Source organism: Rhinichthys klamathensis, unplaced genomic scaffold (assembly GCF_029890125.1).
Source record: "Rhinichthys klamathensis goyatoka isolate OS25496 unplaced genomic scaffold, OSU_Roscu_1.1 h1tg000310l_1, whole genome shotgun sequence".
In the NCBI taxonomy this organism is placed as follows: domain Eukaryota; kingdom Metazoa; phylum Chordata; class Actinopteri; order Cypriniformes; family Leuciscidae; genus Rhinichthys; species Rhinichthys klamathensis.
Window position 1 is genome coordinate 532,521 of NW_026606828.1, and position 13,725 is coordinate 546,245.

Consider the following 13,725-nt stretch of genomic DNA (forward strand, 5'->3'; position numbering starts at 1 on the left):
CAAATTGATTGACAGTTAAATTAAGGGCTAAAACAAAAGAATCTGTGACTCTCGGAGCATTTCATTTGAGATGTCAGATGCTTCAGACCATTGCGCATCAGTGTGCGAACAAGCATTTCATTGGCTGGTGTAAAGTCAAATCAATTGAGGAGGGGTTCAATTTTTTTTTTTCTTTTACTTGATTAAATTATAAAAAAAAGCTTCTGTATGATCATGTCAAGCAAAAAGAAAAGTAATTTCAGAGGCAGAGCAAGTTATTTTAGAGAGATTAAGAGAAAAACACACTGAAAATAAGACATGTACACAAAAGTTCGGTAAGGGGTCGGTAAGACTTTTAAAATGTTTTTGAAAAAACAATATTATGAACTATTATTACAATTTAAAATAAATCAAAATTCTAGTTTGGTATACTTTAAAATGTAATTCATTCATGTGATGCAAAGCTGAATTTTCAGCATCATTACTCCAGTCTTCAGTGTCACATAATCCTTCAGATATCATTCTTATATATTGGAGTCTGTAGAAACATAATTAGTGATATTACAATTCTGACCGATGCCAATAAGCTGATAATTATTGTATGCTACTACAAATAAATTTAAGCATCACAACATTATAATGCATGGATATGCATTTTGAGATTTGCATAAGATAAGATTTCCATAAGATATCCAATGTCATCCGATAACGATAAACTAAAAAAAATCGTCTGATAACCGATACAGTACCAATATATTGTGCATCCACAATGTCATTATAAAAAAGCTTTTTCTCTCTTTAATTAAGAATAATTAAATTCGGCATTAAATAGAAGTTGCGATAGTCTTCCCTATTGTTACTTATATATCCGAGTGAAACAGTTTCTCGGGGGAAAAATGTTGGGGCGGGACTTGATTTTGTCCATTGGGAATTTATTGGGTGGTTGTGGTTTGGTATTGGTCGATCTCATGTGATTGACAGGTTGCCCCGCCCTCACACCAGTAAACACATCATCAGAGAAGAGATGACGCTGCAAGAGGAAGGGGAATTTTTTTTTTCCAATCAAGATTACGAGGACATGAATTTAAAGTTAATAATGTGCATGGATAGATCATTAATCATAAATACTGCAATATTCCATAAAAAAAAATCCCCTCCCAGAAATGGCATCCAATGCATTTTTCCCCTTTTCTGTGCTCATTTCATGTGATGTACAAGCAGATACATCCATCCTTCTGATGAAGGAGATGAAAGAAAGTGGGCTCAGAGTGGGACAGTGTTATAAGAGCGGACTGAGCTTTCTTTTGGGAGAGCTCGGTGTGACCTACATTCCACAGCCCCCAGTCATAACACTGCAGGGTCATGTGACTACCGCCCTCAGTCAAAACAATAACATGAGGAGCAGCGGCTGAGGCTGGGGGCGGGGCTCCGGGATGCTTGCGTGCAGGCGGAGGCTTTGATGTCCTAACTCTTTGCAGGTGCCGAGAGAAGATGGCTGGGTGATAAACTCTCTCTTTACATGGCAACCACAAAAACACAACTGCTTCTTATTTCTGGGCAAAAACCTGCAGACATTGGACAGGAAACAGGCTTCGGTGTCATGACTCGACAGGTTTCACCATTACAGTGGGTTGATGTAACCTACATGACATTGTTAAAACAGCAGGGACCACCTTACAAAGAGGATCTTAAAGGAACGGTTCACCCAAATATGAAAATGCATTTTCATCATTTCTCACCCTCATGTCCATGTTGTGCGGGACACAAAAGAAGATGTTCACGCTGCTCTTTTCCATACAACAAAGGCATATGAATCATTACAACCCTTTTTAATTAGGTGACACCAGGTTCCAATGTCACACAAACCCAACGCTCTGAGTCCCAAATCGCATACTCTCTTACTTATTTCGAATAAGTAATTACTTCACGACCACTAAAAAAGTATGTTCTATATATGAATGGGTCTCATTCATGAAACACGAGCAGAACGAATTTTTGTGTAAATCGTGGTTCTGGCGTAAATTTTCGGATTCATTAAAATGTTTATATTTTACAAATGTTAGTTGGTACGAAAGAAATCTACACCTGCTCCCAGCCACGTGTAAATAGTGAGTTTAACATCCGAACGTTTTGCTCATTAATAACTAAGGCTGCATTTTAATTCACCTTAATCGGGTACATGCATTTTGAAAAAATATTATATATAGTAATTACATAAGTTTTTTCTTTTTACTTCTGAGACTGTTTGATTAACAGATGAAACTCCAGTAGCTGCATCTGTAATATGCTGCCAAGCTTCCTTTTTTTAGGACCTGATATGCCACTATAGCCTTTGAAAATAAAATATGGTGTTTTGAATGAACTTCTGATAATAAAACTTCGATTTCTGCATCTGAGAAATTTTTCTTTTTCATTCGCTTTTGAGAAGACATGTTGAAATCCTTCGTTTGGTGTCATAATATGATGCCCATATATAGTTGTCAGTCGGATTTAATGGGCGGGATTTATGGTAATTGAGAATGAGCGTACACGCGCGTCCCATTTACGACTGATTGGAATTCATTAACACACACACACATTTCACTATCACATCTGACGTTTACGAAGTATTTGTGAATCAGGAGATAGGTTTTCGGGAAGGTCTCTTTACGCGCAAATCACTCTCATATTTGCTCGTATATTTACAAATTTTTCATGAATGAGACCCAATGTGTGTAGGATGAATGTAATTTGGAATAACTACATTCGCCATGTTGTCATTATCATGTGACCTACCAGCGTCAGTTACGTCGATTCACTGTCATTCACAAATAATCTCCCGTGGCCTCACGGGATAGTAAAGTGTCCATCGTATGCACACTTCACAATCTCACTGGAAGTAGTAGGTCATCCGGGTACTTTATTCTACTCTTTTATGAGTACTGTGAATTCGGACATACTTCTTTTGTCACATACTGTTTTTCACTTACTATATAGTAGGGAAGTATGCGATTTCGGATGCAGCTTCACTCTCACCCCGAATACTGATCATCACCTGTTCCCCATCAGCACTGCATAAATGCACACACATAAAAGCATGCTCAGTCATTGTCTGTTCTCATCTATGGACAACGGAATACTTACCCTATGATTCTCCTTGTGAATCCACTACACTCCTTGTGATCTCCCCACGTGTTCCTGTAAGTTTGCCAGTCATCCACTACCTGAATACTCATGCTCGGCCAGCAACGAGGTGTGTGCTCCGTTCATCCTCTGATCCATCTTCAAGATCTCCTCTTCACTCTGGTAGCACAACAAGGACTAGTTAAAATACTATCAACCATAGAACCTGCAAATATTTCCATCCTCACCTGATTGTCTTTTCTGCACCTCTGTTAATAAAAACACTGCTGTGATTGGAAACTTCACCTGTCTCTCCGAGTCTGATGTTCCCTGACAATTATACTGGCATAACAAATTTTGGTTTAATATGGTACAAGCTAAGCTGACGTCTTGATAATTCGCCATCTCAAACATTTCTAAAACAGCTATTTGGAAGTGAAAAGTCACAGCTCAACATGTTTCAAGGTCCAAGTGACACCATTTGCATTTTGCTTGTCCTGTGTTTGCCAACTGGCAGTGATCTTTTATGGATGATGCACTCTCACTAAAAACACAATGCCCGAATTTGGTAGAAACCAGAATGTATTCGCAGAAAGCTATCTGAACTTGTGCTGACCTCTGATTTGCCAAAAGGAAGTATAGGGCGACCCTCTAGGGTTTAATTACATTTATGCTTTAGGTGTAATACGCCGTAATGCTGCACTCTAGCATATTGTCTATTTGTTATCCTATGCTTCCCACCCATATGTCATCTGATTAGACCGTTTTTACTAGAACTCTCTAATCCACGGAGATTAAAAGCCCTAATTTAATGCTGCCAGCTCACCTGAGCCTGATTTCTCCTTTTCAAATGTTGAAAATAAAATCAGCTCCTTGAGTTGTTGTTCTGGTCGCTATGTCAGCAAAATCTACAAATTATGAACAGACAAAAAAAAAATCTTATATTATCAATAATTATCATCCATCAGGGGGCTTTGTTTAACAAAACATAATGTTACATGCCATTATCTGATTAATTTGATTCATAATTGCCATATGTTAATGCACTGACACACTTTAATTTAATTGCACTTTTTAATTAATAGACAGCATTTTGTCCCACAATAGACATTTTAAAATGATATATTCAAAAGTATTTGGGAAAGTAATACATTTTTGAGATGCTACATGTCATAATTTAATTAATATCAATAATTCAAGTTAATTTGCATCATTCATTTAATTACATTTTAAACAATTGAAAGCTCTAGTTTCTGTAAATAACATTTATAGAATAATATATCTATTTATTATATATTGTACATATTTCAAAATAAATTGAACATTTTAGAGAGGATACATGTCGTTAATTTTAATTTCAATTAAAGTTTAACCTAATTATACTGCGTTTAACCCCGGGTTATTGCCATTCTAAACACCGCTTTTAACCCTGGGTAAAGGAAAGTAAAACGATGTGGTGTTAGAATGCTACGTATGTTACAACCAATAGCGTGCCTCATATTCATGTGCTTTGGACAGTCACAGAAACTCTGTGTGTTGTATAAACGAGAAATATAATTGCTGAACCACAGAACCACACGTCACAGCCGACTGAGGACAGCAACTGTGACTTTTTTTCTTGCAAAAGACTGACTTTTTCTCAGAATTGCGAGTTTATATCCCCCTCACTATCTTCTTTTCTCTCCAACATGGTAGATGAGAATGATCATGTTTTTTTTATTTTATTAACATTAATGCCACAGACAACAACAGGAATATTAGGCTGCTGTCACTTTGAGACTACAAGCATATACTGACACATCCTGTTTCTCTCTCAACTGCTCACTTATGACATAACCGAGAGAATACTTGCCCGAGACAGTATTTTGACGTAATTTTGTGTTTATGTGTCCATTCAAGCGTAAGTAAACGTGAAAGAGGAATCAGTTCGGTGTTCGACCCTGAAACGCACCTCTCTCTCTCTGTGTGCGCACCCTTTGGCTGTGGACACAGATAACAGTGCACGAGTTCCGAATTTCGCCTCTTCTTCCGCGTTTAAAATCATTTGAATGTGTAAATTGGCAAGACAAAACATCTCCAAATGATAAACTTTCACTCTATGATGGTTAAACTGAGCAGTTAATGCGCGAATCACATGCGTGCCGAACCGTGGAGCCTGGCCCGTACAGATCACGGATCAACTGCGATCCATTGCGTCCCTAATAATTAATAAACACACTTATCATTATGATTTCTATCTTACCAGAGAAGGAGAAAAATCCCACTCCAGTAAGTAAACGTGTCCCTGTCGCCAAAAAAAGCAAAAAATGTTGGTACTCAAAAGCGCTTCCTTCCACTGCTATATGCATCGTTTCATTTTTACCACGCATGCACACCAGACTTTTTTTCATAATTGCGAGTTTATATTACAATTTTTTTTTCTCAGAACTGTGTGATATAAACTCGCAATTGTGAGAAAAAAGTCAGAATTGTGAGATTATTTTTATAACTTTATTTATTATTTATTTTGTGGTGGAAACAAGCCTCCATAAACGTCATTAATTTTGTTTAATTTCAATAATTAATTGAATCAATTAATTGACCATTTAATTGCATGTTTGAAAATACATATATTCAATAATAAATTATAATAAAAAAGTACCTGAAAATATAATACAAAATAAACTGTCATACAATACAAATTTAAAATATGTAAATAGTGTATTTTCAGGTTTTGAACAATGCGTGTGGTTTGTGGAAGGAGCATATTTCATCTAATACATGTAATAAGTGATTATATTTTTCTTATCTTTGAATATTGGACCATATGTTTCAGCCTAGTGAAAAGGTAAGTGATTGTCTAACCCTGCCCTCCAGTTCACCTCTGAAGAGGATTCTGAACTGTGGACTAAAGCCCCTCTTGTCAGCGCAAACAGTGGGGGTCTTTGTGATCAGTCCGATTAGACGTGTAAAGCTGCATAAAGCCACTTTTGCTACAGGTTATCACATTTTCTTCGGGAATACGTCAGACAGAGGTCATTATGACAGAACAGCGGCTAACAATAGTCCAGTGTGGTTGGGAGATTTGCCATGTTTACTTTGCATAGAATTTACTATAACAGGAATAATCAAGTGTGAATGTATACTCACCAACTAAATCACACATTGGGGGTCTGTAGAAGCTTTTTGTTCACTTGGACACATGTGCTTTGGCCTTACATAAGGTAACTGCTGAAAACCTTGATGGATTTCCCTCCTGATTGCTCCAGTGTGTCTCATAAAAGCTCCCCAAAGCCTTGATGTCCTTCTGAGGTATGACCTAATGAATCTGGCATGAGATGAAAGTGAGGATATGCTCTTTTTTTTCTGGGAAGGTAGGCTATAGGAAAAGAATGACATGTAATAAGAGAATGAATGTCGCAAATTCACTGTCAGATGTAAGATGTTCAATTATGGCTCATTATGTTTTATTCTCAGAAACCATTTGTAGCACTTTACATAAAGTGCAGTCAGAAGTTATGTGTAATTGCACGTTTTATTCATCTTGCTCTGAGATATAGCTATTATTTATCAGACGTTTATGTAAAGGCTAAGCATCGATTTGACTGCAGTCTAATGGGTCTGGGGGGTACAGCTGTTTGCAGAGCATGTCTTATCATATGAATTTTCATAACGACGTTCATCCTCAATCACAGCAGGGGATCACTGTTTACCTTGTCTCTCTGTCTTTGAGACATCCTGTCTGCGTAGTTCCGTCAGCCTCTTTCTAAATTACCTCCTTAGATGAGCGAGATGATGAGGATTGATCTGGACAAAGAGATAATCCCAGAAAATAAATCTGAAAAGCTTCAGTCATATGCTTGATATAAGGATCTAACCGATTATTTTATATAGACCCTCATATAATCTTACACTCTATATCCATTGAATGCTACTTTATGATCTTACACCATACAGTTAGCCTACATGATCACTTATGAATTATAGAACTAAAAATATTTGATAAATATGACAAGTTTGTGGCTATCAATGACCCCACCAGATGCTTATAGCAATAATGTACAGCTGAATATGACTCGTTGCATTGCATTGAAACAACAACAGTATATATACATATAGTAAAAAAAATAAAAATAAAGATAAAACAGACAAATGTACAAGTGTGCTATATACAAATAGAATTAACAGGGATATACAGTACATGTGAATTCAGGTTGATTGGAACATTTACACACACTCAGGGTTTCACAAGGAGATATATATATATATATATATATATATATATATATATACACACTCACCGGCCACTTTATTAGGTACCCCATGCTAGTAACGGGTTGGACCCCCTTTTGCCTTCAGAACTGCCTCAATTCTTCGTGGCATAGATTCAACAAGGTGCTGGAAGCATTCCTCAGGGAGTTTGGTCCATATTGACATGATGGCATCACACAGTTGCCGCAGATTTGTCGGCTGCACATCCATGATGCGAATCTCCCGTTCCACCACATCCCAAAGATGCTCTATTGGGTTGAGATCTGGTGACTGTGGAGGCCATTTTAGTACAGTGAACTCATTGTCATGTTCAAGAAACCAATTTGAAATGATTAGAGCTTTGTGACATGGTGGAAGTAGCCATCAGAGGATGGGTACATGGTGGCCATAAAGGGATGGACATGGTCAGAAACAATGCTCAGGTAGGCCGTGGCATTTAAACGATGCCCAATTGGCACTAAGGGGCCTAAAGTGTGCCAGGAAAACATCCCCCACACCATTACACCACCACCACCAGCCTGCACAGTGGTAACAAGGCATGATGGTTCCATGTTCTCATTCTGTTTACGCCAAATTCTGACTCTAACATCTGAATGTCTCAACAGAAATCGAGACTCATCAGACCAGGCAACATTTTTCCAGTCTTCAACTGTTCAATTTTGGTGAGCTCTTGCAAATTGTAGCCTCTTTTTCCTATTTGTAGTGGAGATGAGTGGTACCCGGTGGAGTCTTCTGCTGTTGTAGCCCATCCGCCTCAAGGTTGTGCGTGTTGTGGCTTCACAAATGCTTTGCTGCATACCTCGGTTGTAACGAGTGGTTATTTCAGTCACTGTTGCCCTTCTATCAGCTCGAACCAGTCTGGCCATTCTCCTCTGACCTCTGGCATCAACAAGGCATTTCCGCCCACAGAACTGCCTCTCACTGGATGTTTTTTCTTTTTCGGACCATTCTCTGTAAACCCTAGAGATGGTTGTGCGTGAAAATCCCAGTAGATTAGCAGTTTCTGAAATACTCAGACCAGCCCTTCTGGCACCAACAATCATGCCACGTTCAAAGTCACTCAAATCAACTTTCTTCCCCATACTGATGCTAGGTTTGAACTGCAGGAGATTGTCTTGACCATGTCTACATGCCTAAATGCACTGAGTTGCCGCCATGTGATTGGCTGCTTAGAAATTAAGTGTTAACGAGCAGTTGGACAGGTGTACCTAATAAAGTGGCCGGTGAGTGTATATAGATAGATAGATAGATAGATAGATAGATAGATAGATAGATAGATAGATAGATAGATAGATAGATAGATAGATAGATAGATAGATAGATAGATAGATAGATAGATAGATAGATAGATAGATAGATGCTGCATTCAATTTAAGTACAATCAACTTGGATATTTAAGTCATTTCAACAACTCACATTAAACTGACTTAAAAATTAGTTGAATCTTGTAAATTTGTAAAAAAAAGTTGAAAATTGTTTATTTTGGTTAACTTGAATAACTTATTTTGATGAGTTAAAGCAATGTAAAAACATTTCATAACGTTTTGATCATAAAATTGTTTTTACAGTGCATGCTTTAATATTCATTATTGTTCTAATTATTATTTATAAAAGGTCATTTGTTGCTAACACACATCATTATCATACTATTAAAACATTATTATTATTATTTCATAGGCACAACCCAGCAATATTACTCCAATTAGTCACTGTGCAATTATATAAACTGTGCAACGTGGTTGGTCTTTTTATATAGCCCAAGCGCAAAGCTCTCAGACGAGGTATCAATGCGCGCCACGCACTATTTACCAGCACAGTATCCCTTTACTGCTGATGAATTGTCATACATTTATATTATCTTTCTCGATTTTGCCACTTAGTATTTTTTTCCCCTTTTGGATCGCTAAAGAATTTTGATGAATGTGTTTGTTTTTAGGTTTGAGCGTATTGAGTCTATCCGTGGCGGAAGGATCTGTGCAGCACGTCCAGCGCCCAAACACGAGAATTAAGAGTTAATACGGTCTCCCCGCTCGCTCTCACACACAGACACACATCAACTGAGCGCGCGCCGACCAGACTCAAAAGCGCAAACGTGTGCAGTTCTCTCTCACTATGGGTGCGCGGGGACATTTGTGAATAATTACCGGAGTTTGACACCTTTGCAGAAGAGGAGTCGGAATCGTTTTGCGACCATTTGTGGGATTTTTCGAGCGGAGTCCCACTACTAAATACATTTTTTGTAGGGAATTCGGTCTTTACTGTGAAGGACGGAGTGCCGGTGTTTCCCGGTCCTAAGCACGTTTACGCATCCTAAGGACTAACAATCGTTTTAAGAAGACAACGAAAAATGTTACTTTCCAAGTTTGGATCTTTTTCTCATATTTGCAACACAACCAACATCGACCACTTACCGGTGAAAATTCAACTTCAAGCAGGTAGGTGACGGTCTCATGTCATAATATATATATTTTTCCATTTTGCCTTTAATAGTGGGTCTTTAATCAGTTATTTGCTCCTAATTTTCCACGCGCCGCCGTTTCTAGATGCTTATTCGGCACGCGCCTGTCCGTGACCCGAGAATGGAGCCATTTTGTTGCCAACCGTGCGTTATACACACGCGGTTTAAATCACATTATTACATTAACGCTGTTTTCTCACTTTCATTTACAGCCAAGACCGAAAGAGAGCCGTTTGAGAAGGTGTATCATGTGGGTTCGGTGCTGGGAAGCGGCGGGTTTGGGACGGTGTACGCCGGTACTCGGATCTCAGACTCATTGCCGGTACGCGTTGGCTTTGTTTTGGTGGCAGCACATGGCCGCGTTTGGCGCCACAGTCACGCATTCATATGTGCGTTTTCTCTTTTTGTCTCTAGGTTGCGATAAAACACGTTTCTAAGGAGAGAGTGACCGAATGGGCTACGATTGTAAGTAAACTAGCATTTGATTTATTTTGATTTTTACTATTATTAACTAGGTTGTTTCTTAACTAGGTTGTTTCTAATACACGCGTATTTATATTCCAGAATGGGTCGCTGGTTCCACTCGAGATCGTTTTGTTGAAGAAAGTGGGAAGTACGTTTCAGGGGGTCATTAAACTCATAGATTGGTATGAGAGACCCGACGGCTGGTTGATTATAATGGAGAGGCCGGAGATGGTGAAAGATTTATTCGACTACATCACGGAGAAGGGCGCGCTGGATGAGGACACCGCCCGGGGCTTCTTCAGGCAGGTTTTGGAGGCGGTTCGGCACTGCTACAGCTGCGGGGTGGTTCACCGCGATATCAAAGACGAGAACCTCCTGGTGGATTTACGCACGGGAGATCTGAAGCTCATTGACTTCGGCTCCGGGGCCATCCTCAAGGACACCGTCTACACAGACTTTGATGGTGCGTGACTCTCACCCATCCTTCTTTGCACCTGTCACGCTTAACAACGCAGTGTCAAATCCTGGATAATAATAATAATAATAATGATGATGATTTCACTTAATAGTCAGCATTAAATTTAAAGAGAAGTACTTTGAGTGTTTCGCCCCCTGTTGGAAAAAAAAGGATTTGGTTTTATCTGATCTCCCAGCCTAAGGTTTTAGGCATTTTTTTTTCACCTAAAAATGGTCTTTGCTAGGTTGAAAGAACATCTTAAACCTGTTCAGATTATCCTAGACCTACTAATACCAGCAAACTATCTTTTTTTTTTTTTCTAAAAATATTTTGATTGAAAAGTGAAAGACTTCAAACAGAATGATGACCTTCCACTTTTAATCTTTTTACAACTCTGAGAACGTTTATATCGAAAAATAACACGTATAGATGTATGTGTATCAAGAGAGGGATGTATAGATGGATAGATATGTGTATGTTTGTGTAGAGAACATGTTTTGTTGATTTATGACCTTAATATCTGTACATTTGTTTTAATGTTGCTTGAAGGAATATTTAAACTATTTTGTTTGCACTTTAAAGTAATTTAATATAGGTTAAAATGATGAATCTGAGATAAGTTAGTGGGATCAGCTGTTACTGCGTAGCATCTGTTTGTTGTGAAACCTGAGTTGCAGGACCACGTGATCTCTTCACCTATCCCTGTTTTTGTTTGGTATCCAGGCGACTCCTGGTCTTTGGGGGCCTGTCACCAACCCCTAGTGAAGGTGCTTTTGTTGGGGGAAGTGACTCACGCTGAAAGCACGGGGAGTTGCCATGGCTTGTGATTGTTTGTACCTGAAAGCGTCCTTTTTAGATCCCCCTCCTGTTTCAGCTTGCTTGTATTTTTGGAACGAGCTGTTCTCCGGGCTCACAGCGAGACTGGAGGAGGGAGGAGCGTTTGTGCAAACGCCAGACCGCTGGCGCCCCCTTTGCTAGAGTCAGCTGACTAGAGTGGCTCATTATATAGTGCTGCAGTGTAATCAAAATCGGTGCTTTTTACGCCAAAAAGGGTGATTTATGAAATGAGCCAGAAATCTCCATCCACACAGGATTGAAAAACAAATGTTTTGTTTTTGTAGGCACGCGAGTGTACAGCCCCCCAGAGTGGATTCGTTACCACAGGTACCATGGACGCTCGGCAACCGTGTGGTCCCTTGGCGTCCTACTGTACGACATGGTGTGCGGCGACATCCCGTTTGAGCACGACGAGGAGATCCTGAGAGGACGGCTCTTTTTCAGAAGAAGAATCTCTCCGGGTACGTTCTAAACAGTCTGATCTTTCAGTTTTAAACCCTTTTGTAGATGAGAAGATTAACCTTGCTGCTTTTTTCTGTCCGTCAGTGTGCCAGCAGCTCATCAAATGGTGCCTCTGCTTGAGACCTTCAGATCGGCCCACTTTGGAGCAGATCTTTGAGCATCAGTGGATGCGGACGGAGGAAAGCCCGAAAGCAGAAAGCGTCGACATCACACTTCACTCTATCAGCACAGAATCGGGCAAAGAAAGCCTTTGACAGATGCGGGGACACCGAGTGAACGGACTCTGAGACCTTTTTGCCCTTGTTCCCAGTCTGTTGGTTATCAGGACTTTGATTTATGTTACATAAATGTCTTTTTTTTTCTTTTCTTCTTCTTCTTGCTAAGGGTGAGTTGTTACCCGTAGGGATTGCGTGAGCAGCAATGCTTGTGATCCTTTGATCTTACTGTTTGCTCTTATAGAGCTTGGACATTATTTTCCTTTTAGACTATCTTTTTAGTTTTCGGTGCCTTTTTTGGAAAGCTGCTTTTATGGGATTCAAGTCACGACAGACGCCAGGTGGATTTTCATGGATTTTAGGGGAACTCCCCTGGATTCATGGGAACCTTCAAAGACTGTATCTAGTTATGTGGTGGGTCTCCCTTGCCCTCTAGTGGTCGAATACTTGAAGTACACACTTACTACTCTCTTAACACTATCTCTGCTGCTCTGCCATTTCATATACACTATTTAGATGGTTTTCCCTTCTGTTGTTGTTTTCTGAACGTCTTCCACTACATCTCTGTTGACGTCGCTTTTTAGACTTTGCTTGGCAGAGACTTGAGTGATGTGCACAATCAATGCAATATTCATGGACTCACTTATCTTTTCCTAATTTCAATTTTTTTGAACTTTTTTTTATTTTTAAATACAAGAATTTGTATTGTATGTATGTACATTAACTTCCATGTATCTTATTTATTCATGCAATACAAACATTCCACATTCAGTGGCTATTTATTTATTTATTCATTTTATACCATCTGCAAAAAGTAAATTGTAAATGTAAGGGTTCCCTGTGCTTATCTTTAGTTTAACCTAAAGCAGTGTTTCTCAACCTCTCCTGCAGGGACCCCCTGACAGGCCATGTTTTTGTTTTAACTCTGAAATGGCACACCTGATTCAAGTAATTAAAGGCTTAATGAGTAATTAGAGTAGGAATAGTTCAATTAATCAATTAGTCAACTACTCATTAAGCCTTTAATGACTTGAATCAGGTGTGCCATTTCAGGGTTAAAACAGAAACATGGCCTGTCAGGGGGTCCCTGCAGGAGAGGTTGAGAAACACTGACCTAAAGGATAATAGACACGCTAAAGCTATCTAATACTGATACAAATATAAGATTGAGATGTTTAGTGATGCCATTTTCTGATGTAGTGTAAAATTTAGAATCAGTTTTTTTCTCCATGTGAAGTGGAAGTAAAAATGTGTTTTAGTCCTTCCACTGTGACAGTGTGGATTTCTTTTTTTTTTTTTGAACTGGTGAAACATTTATTTTTTATATTGGACACAATAAATTCCTTTCATATGTAACATGTTTGGTGTGTCTGTTTTTAAAATAGATAATAACGCCTCTGCACTTACTCCTGATTTCTCAGTCAATAAATGGGAAAACAAAGTAACTTGCGTTACTTATTTGAAAAGTAACTATATTTTGTTGTAAATGTATAATGTGA

At 38.9% G+C, this 13,725-nt stretch overlaps 1 protein-coding gene and 1 long non-coding RNA gene across 2 annotated transcripts; one reads left to right on the forward strand and one right to left on the reverse strand.

The window, feature by feature from the left end:
- Window positions 1–9,356: 9,356 nt before the first annotated feature.
- pim3 (Pim-3 proto-oncogene, serine/threonine kinase) lies at window positions 9,357–12,997 on the forward strand. The gene is made up of 6 exons (XM_056271032.1): window positions 9,357–9,767; window positions 10,003–10,112; window positions 10,205–10,255; window positions 10,355–10,718; window positions 11,834–12,010; window positions 12,096–12,997. The coding sequence occupies exons 1-6, from the start codon at window positions 9,680–9,682 to the stop codon at window positions 12,263–12,265; spliced, it is 960 nt and encodes a 319-aa protein (XP_056127007.1). The 5' UTR covers window positions 9,357–9,679; the 3' UTR covers window positions 12,266–12,997.
- LOC130104473 (uncharacterized) lies at window positions 12,884–13,500 on the reverse strand. The gene is made up of 2 exons (XR_008809498.1): window positions 13,341–13,500; window positions 12,884–13,086 (listed from the first exon to the last, which is right to left on the reverse strand). It is a non-coding gene; the product is annotated as an uncharacterized LOC130104473 (long non-coding RNA).
- Between the last annotated feature and the right edge of the window lie 225 nt (window positions 13,501–13,725).

Bases quoted from the DNA above. Each gene is read 5' to 3' on its own strand.
- pim3 (XM_056271032.1), top strand. From the start codon at position 9,680: ATGTTACTTTCCAAGTTTGGATCTTTTTCTCATATTTGCAACACAACC. The intron at 9,768-10,002 runs GTAGGTGACGGT...TTTCATTTACAG, and splicing joins GAAAATTCAACTTCAAGCAG to CCAAGACCGAAAGAGAGCCG. The intron at 12,011-12,095 runs GTACGTTCTAAA...TCTGTCCGTCAG, and splicing joins CAGAAGAAGAATCTCTCCGG to TGTGCCAGCAGCTCATCAAA.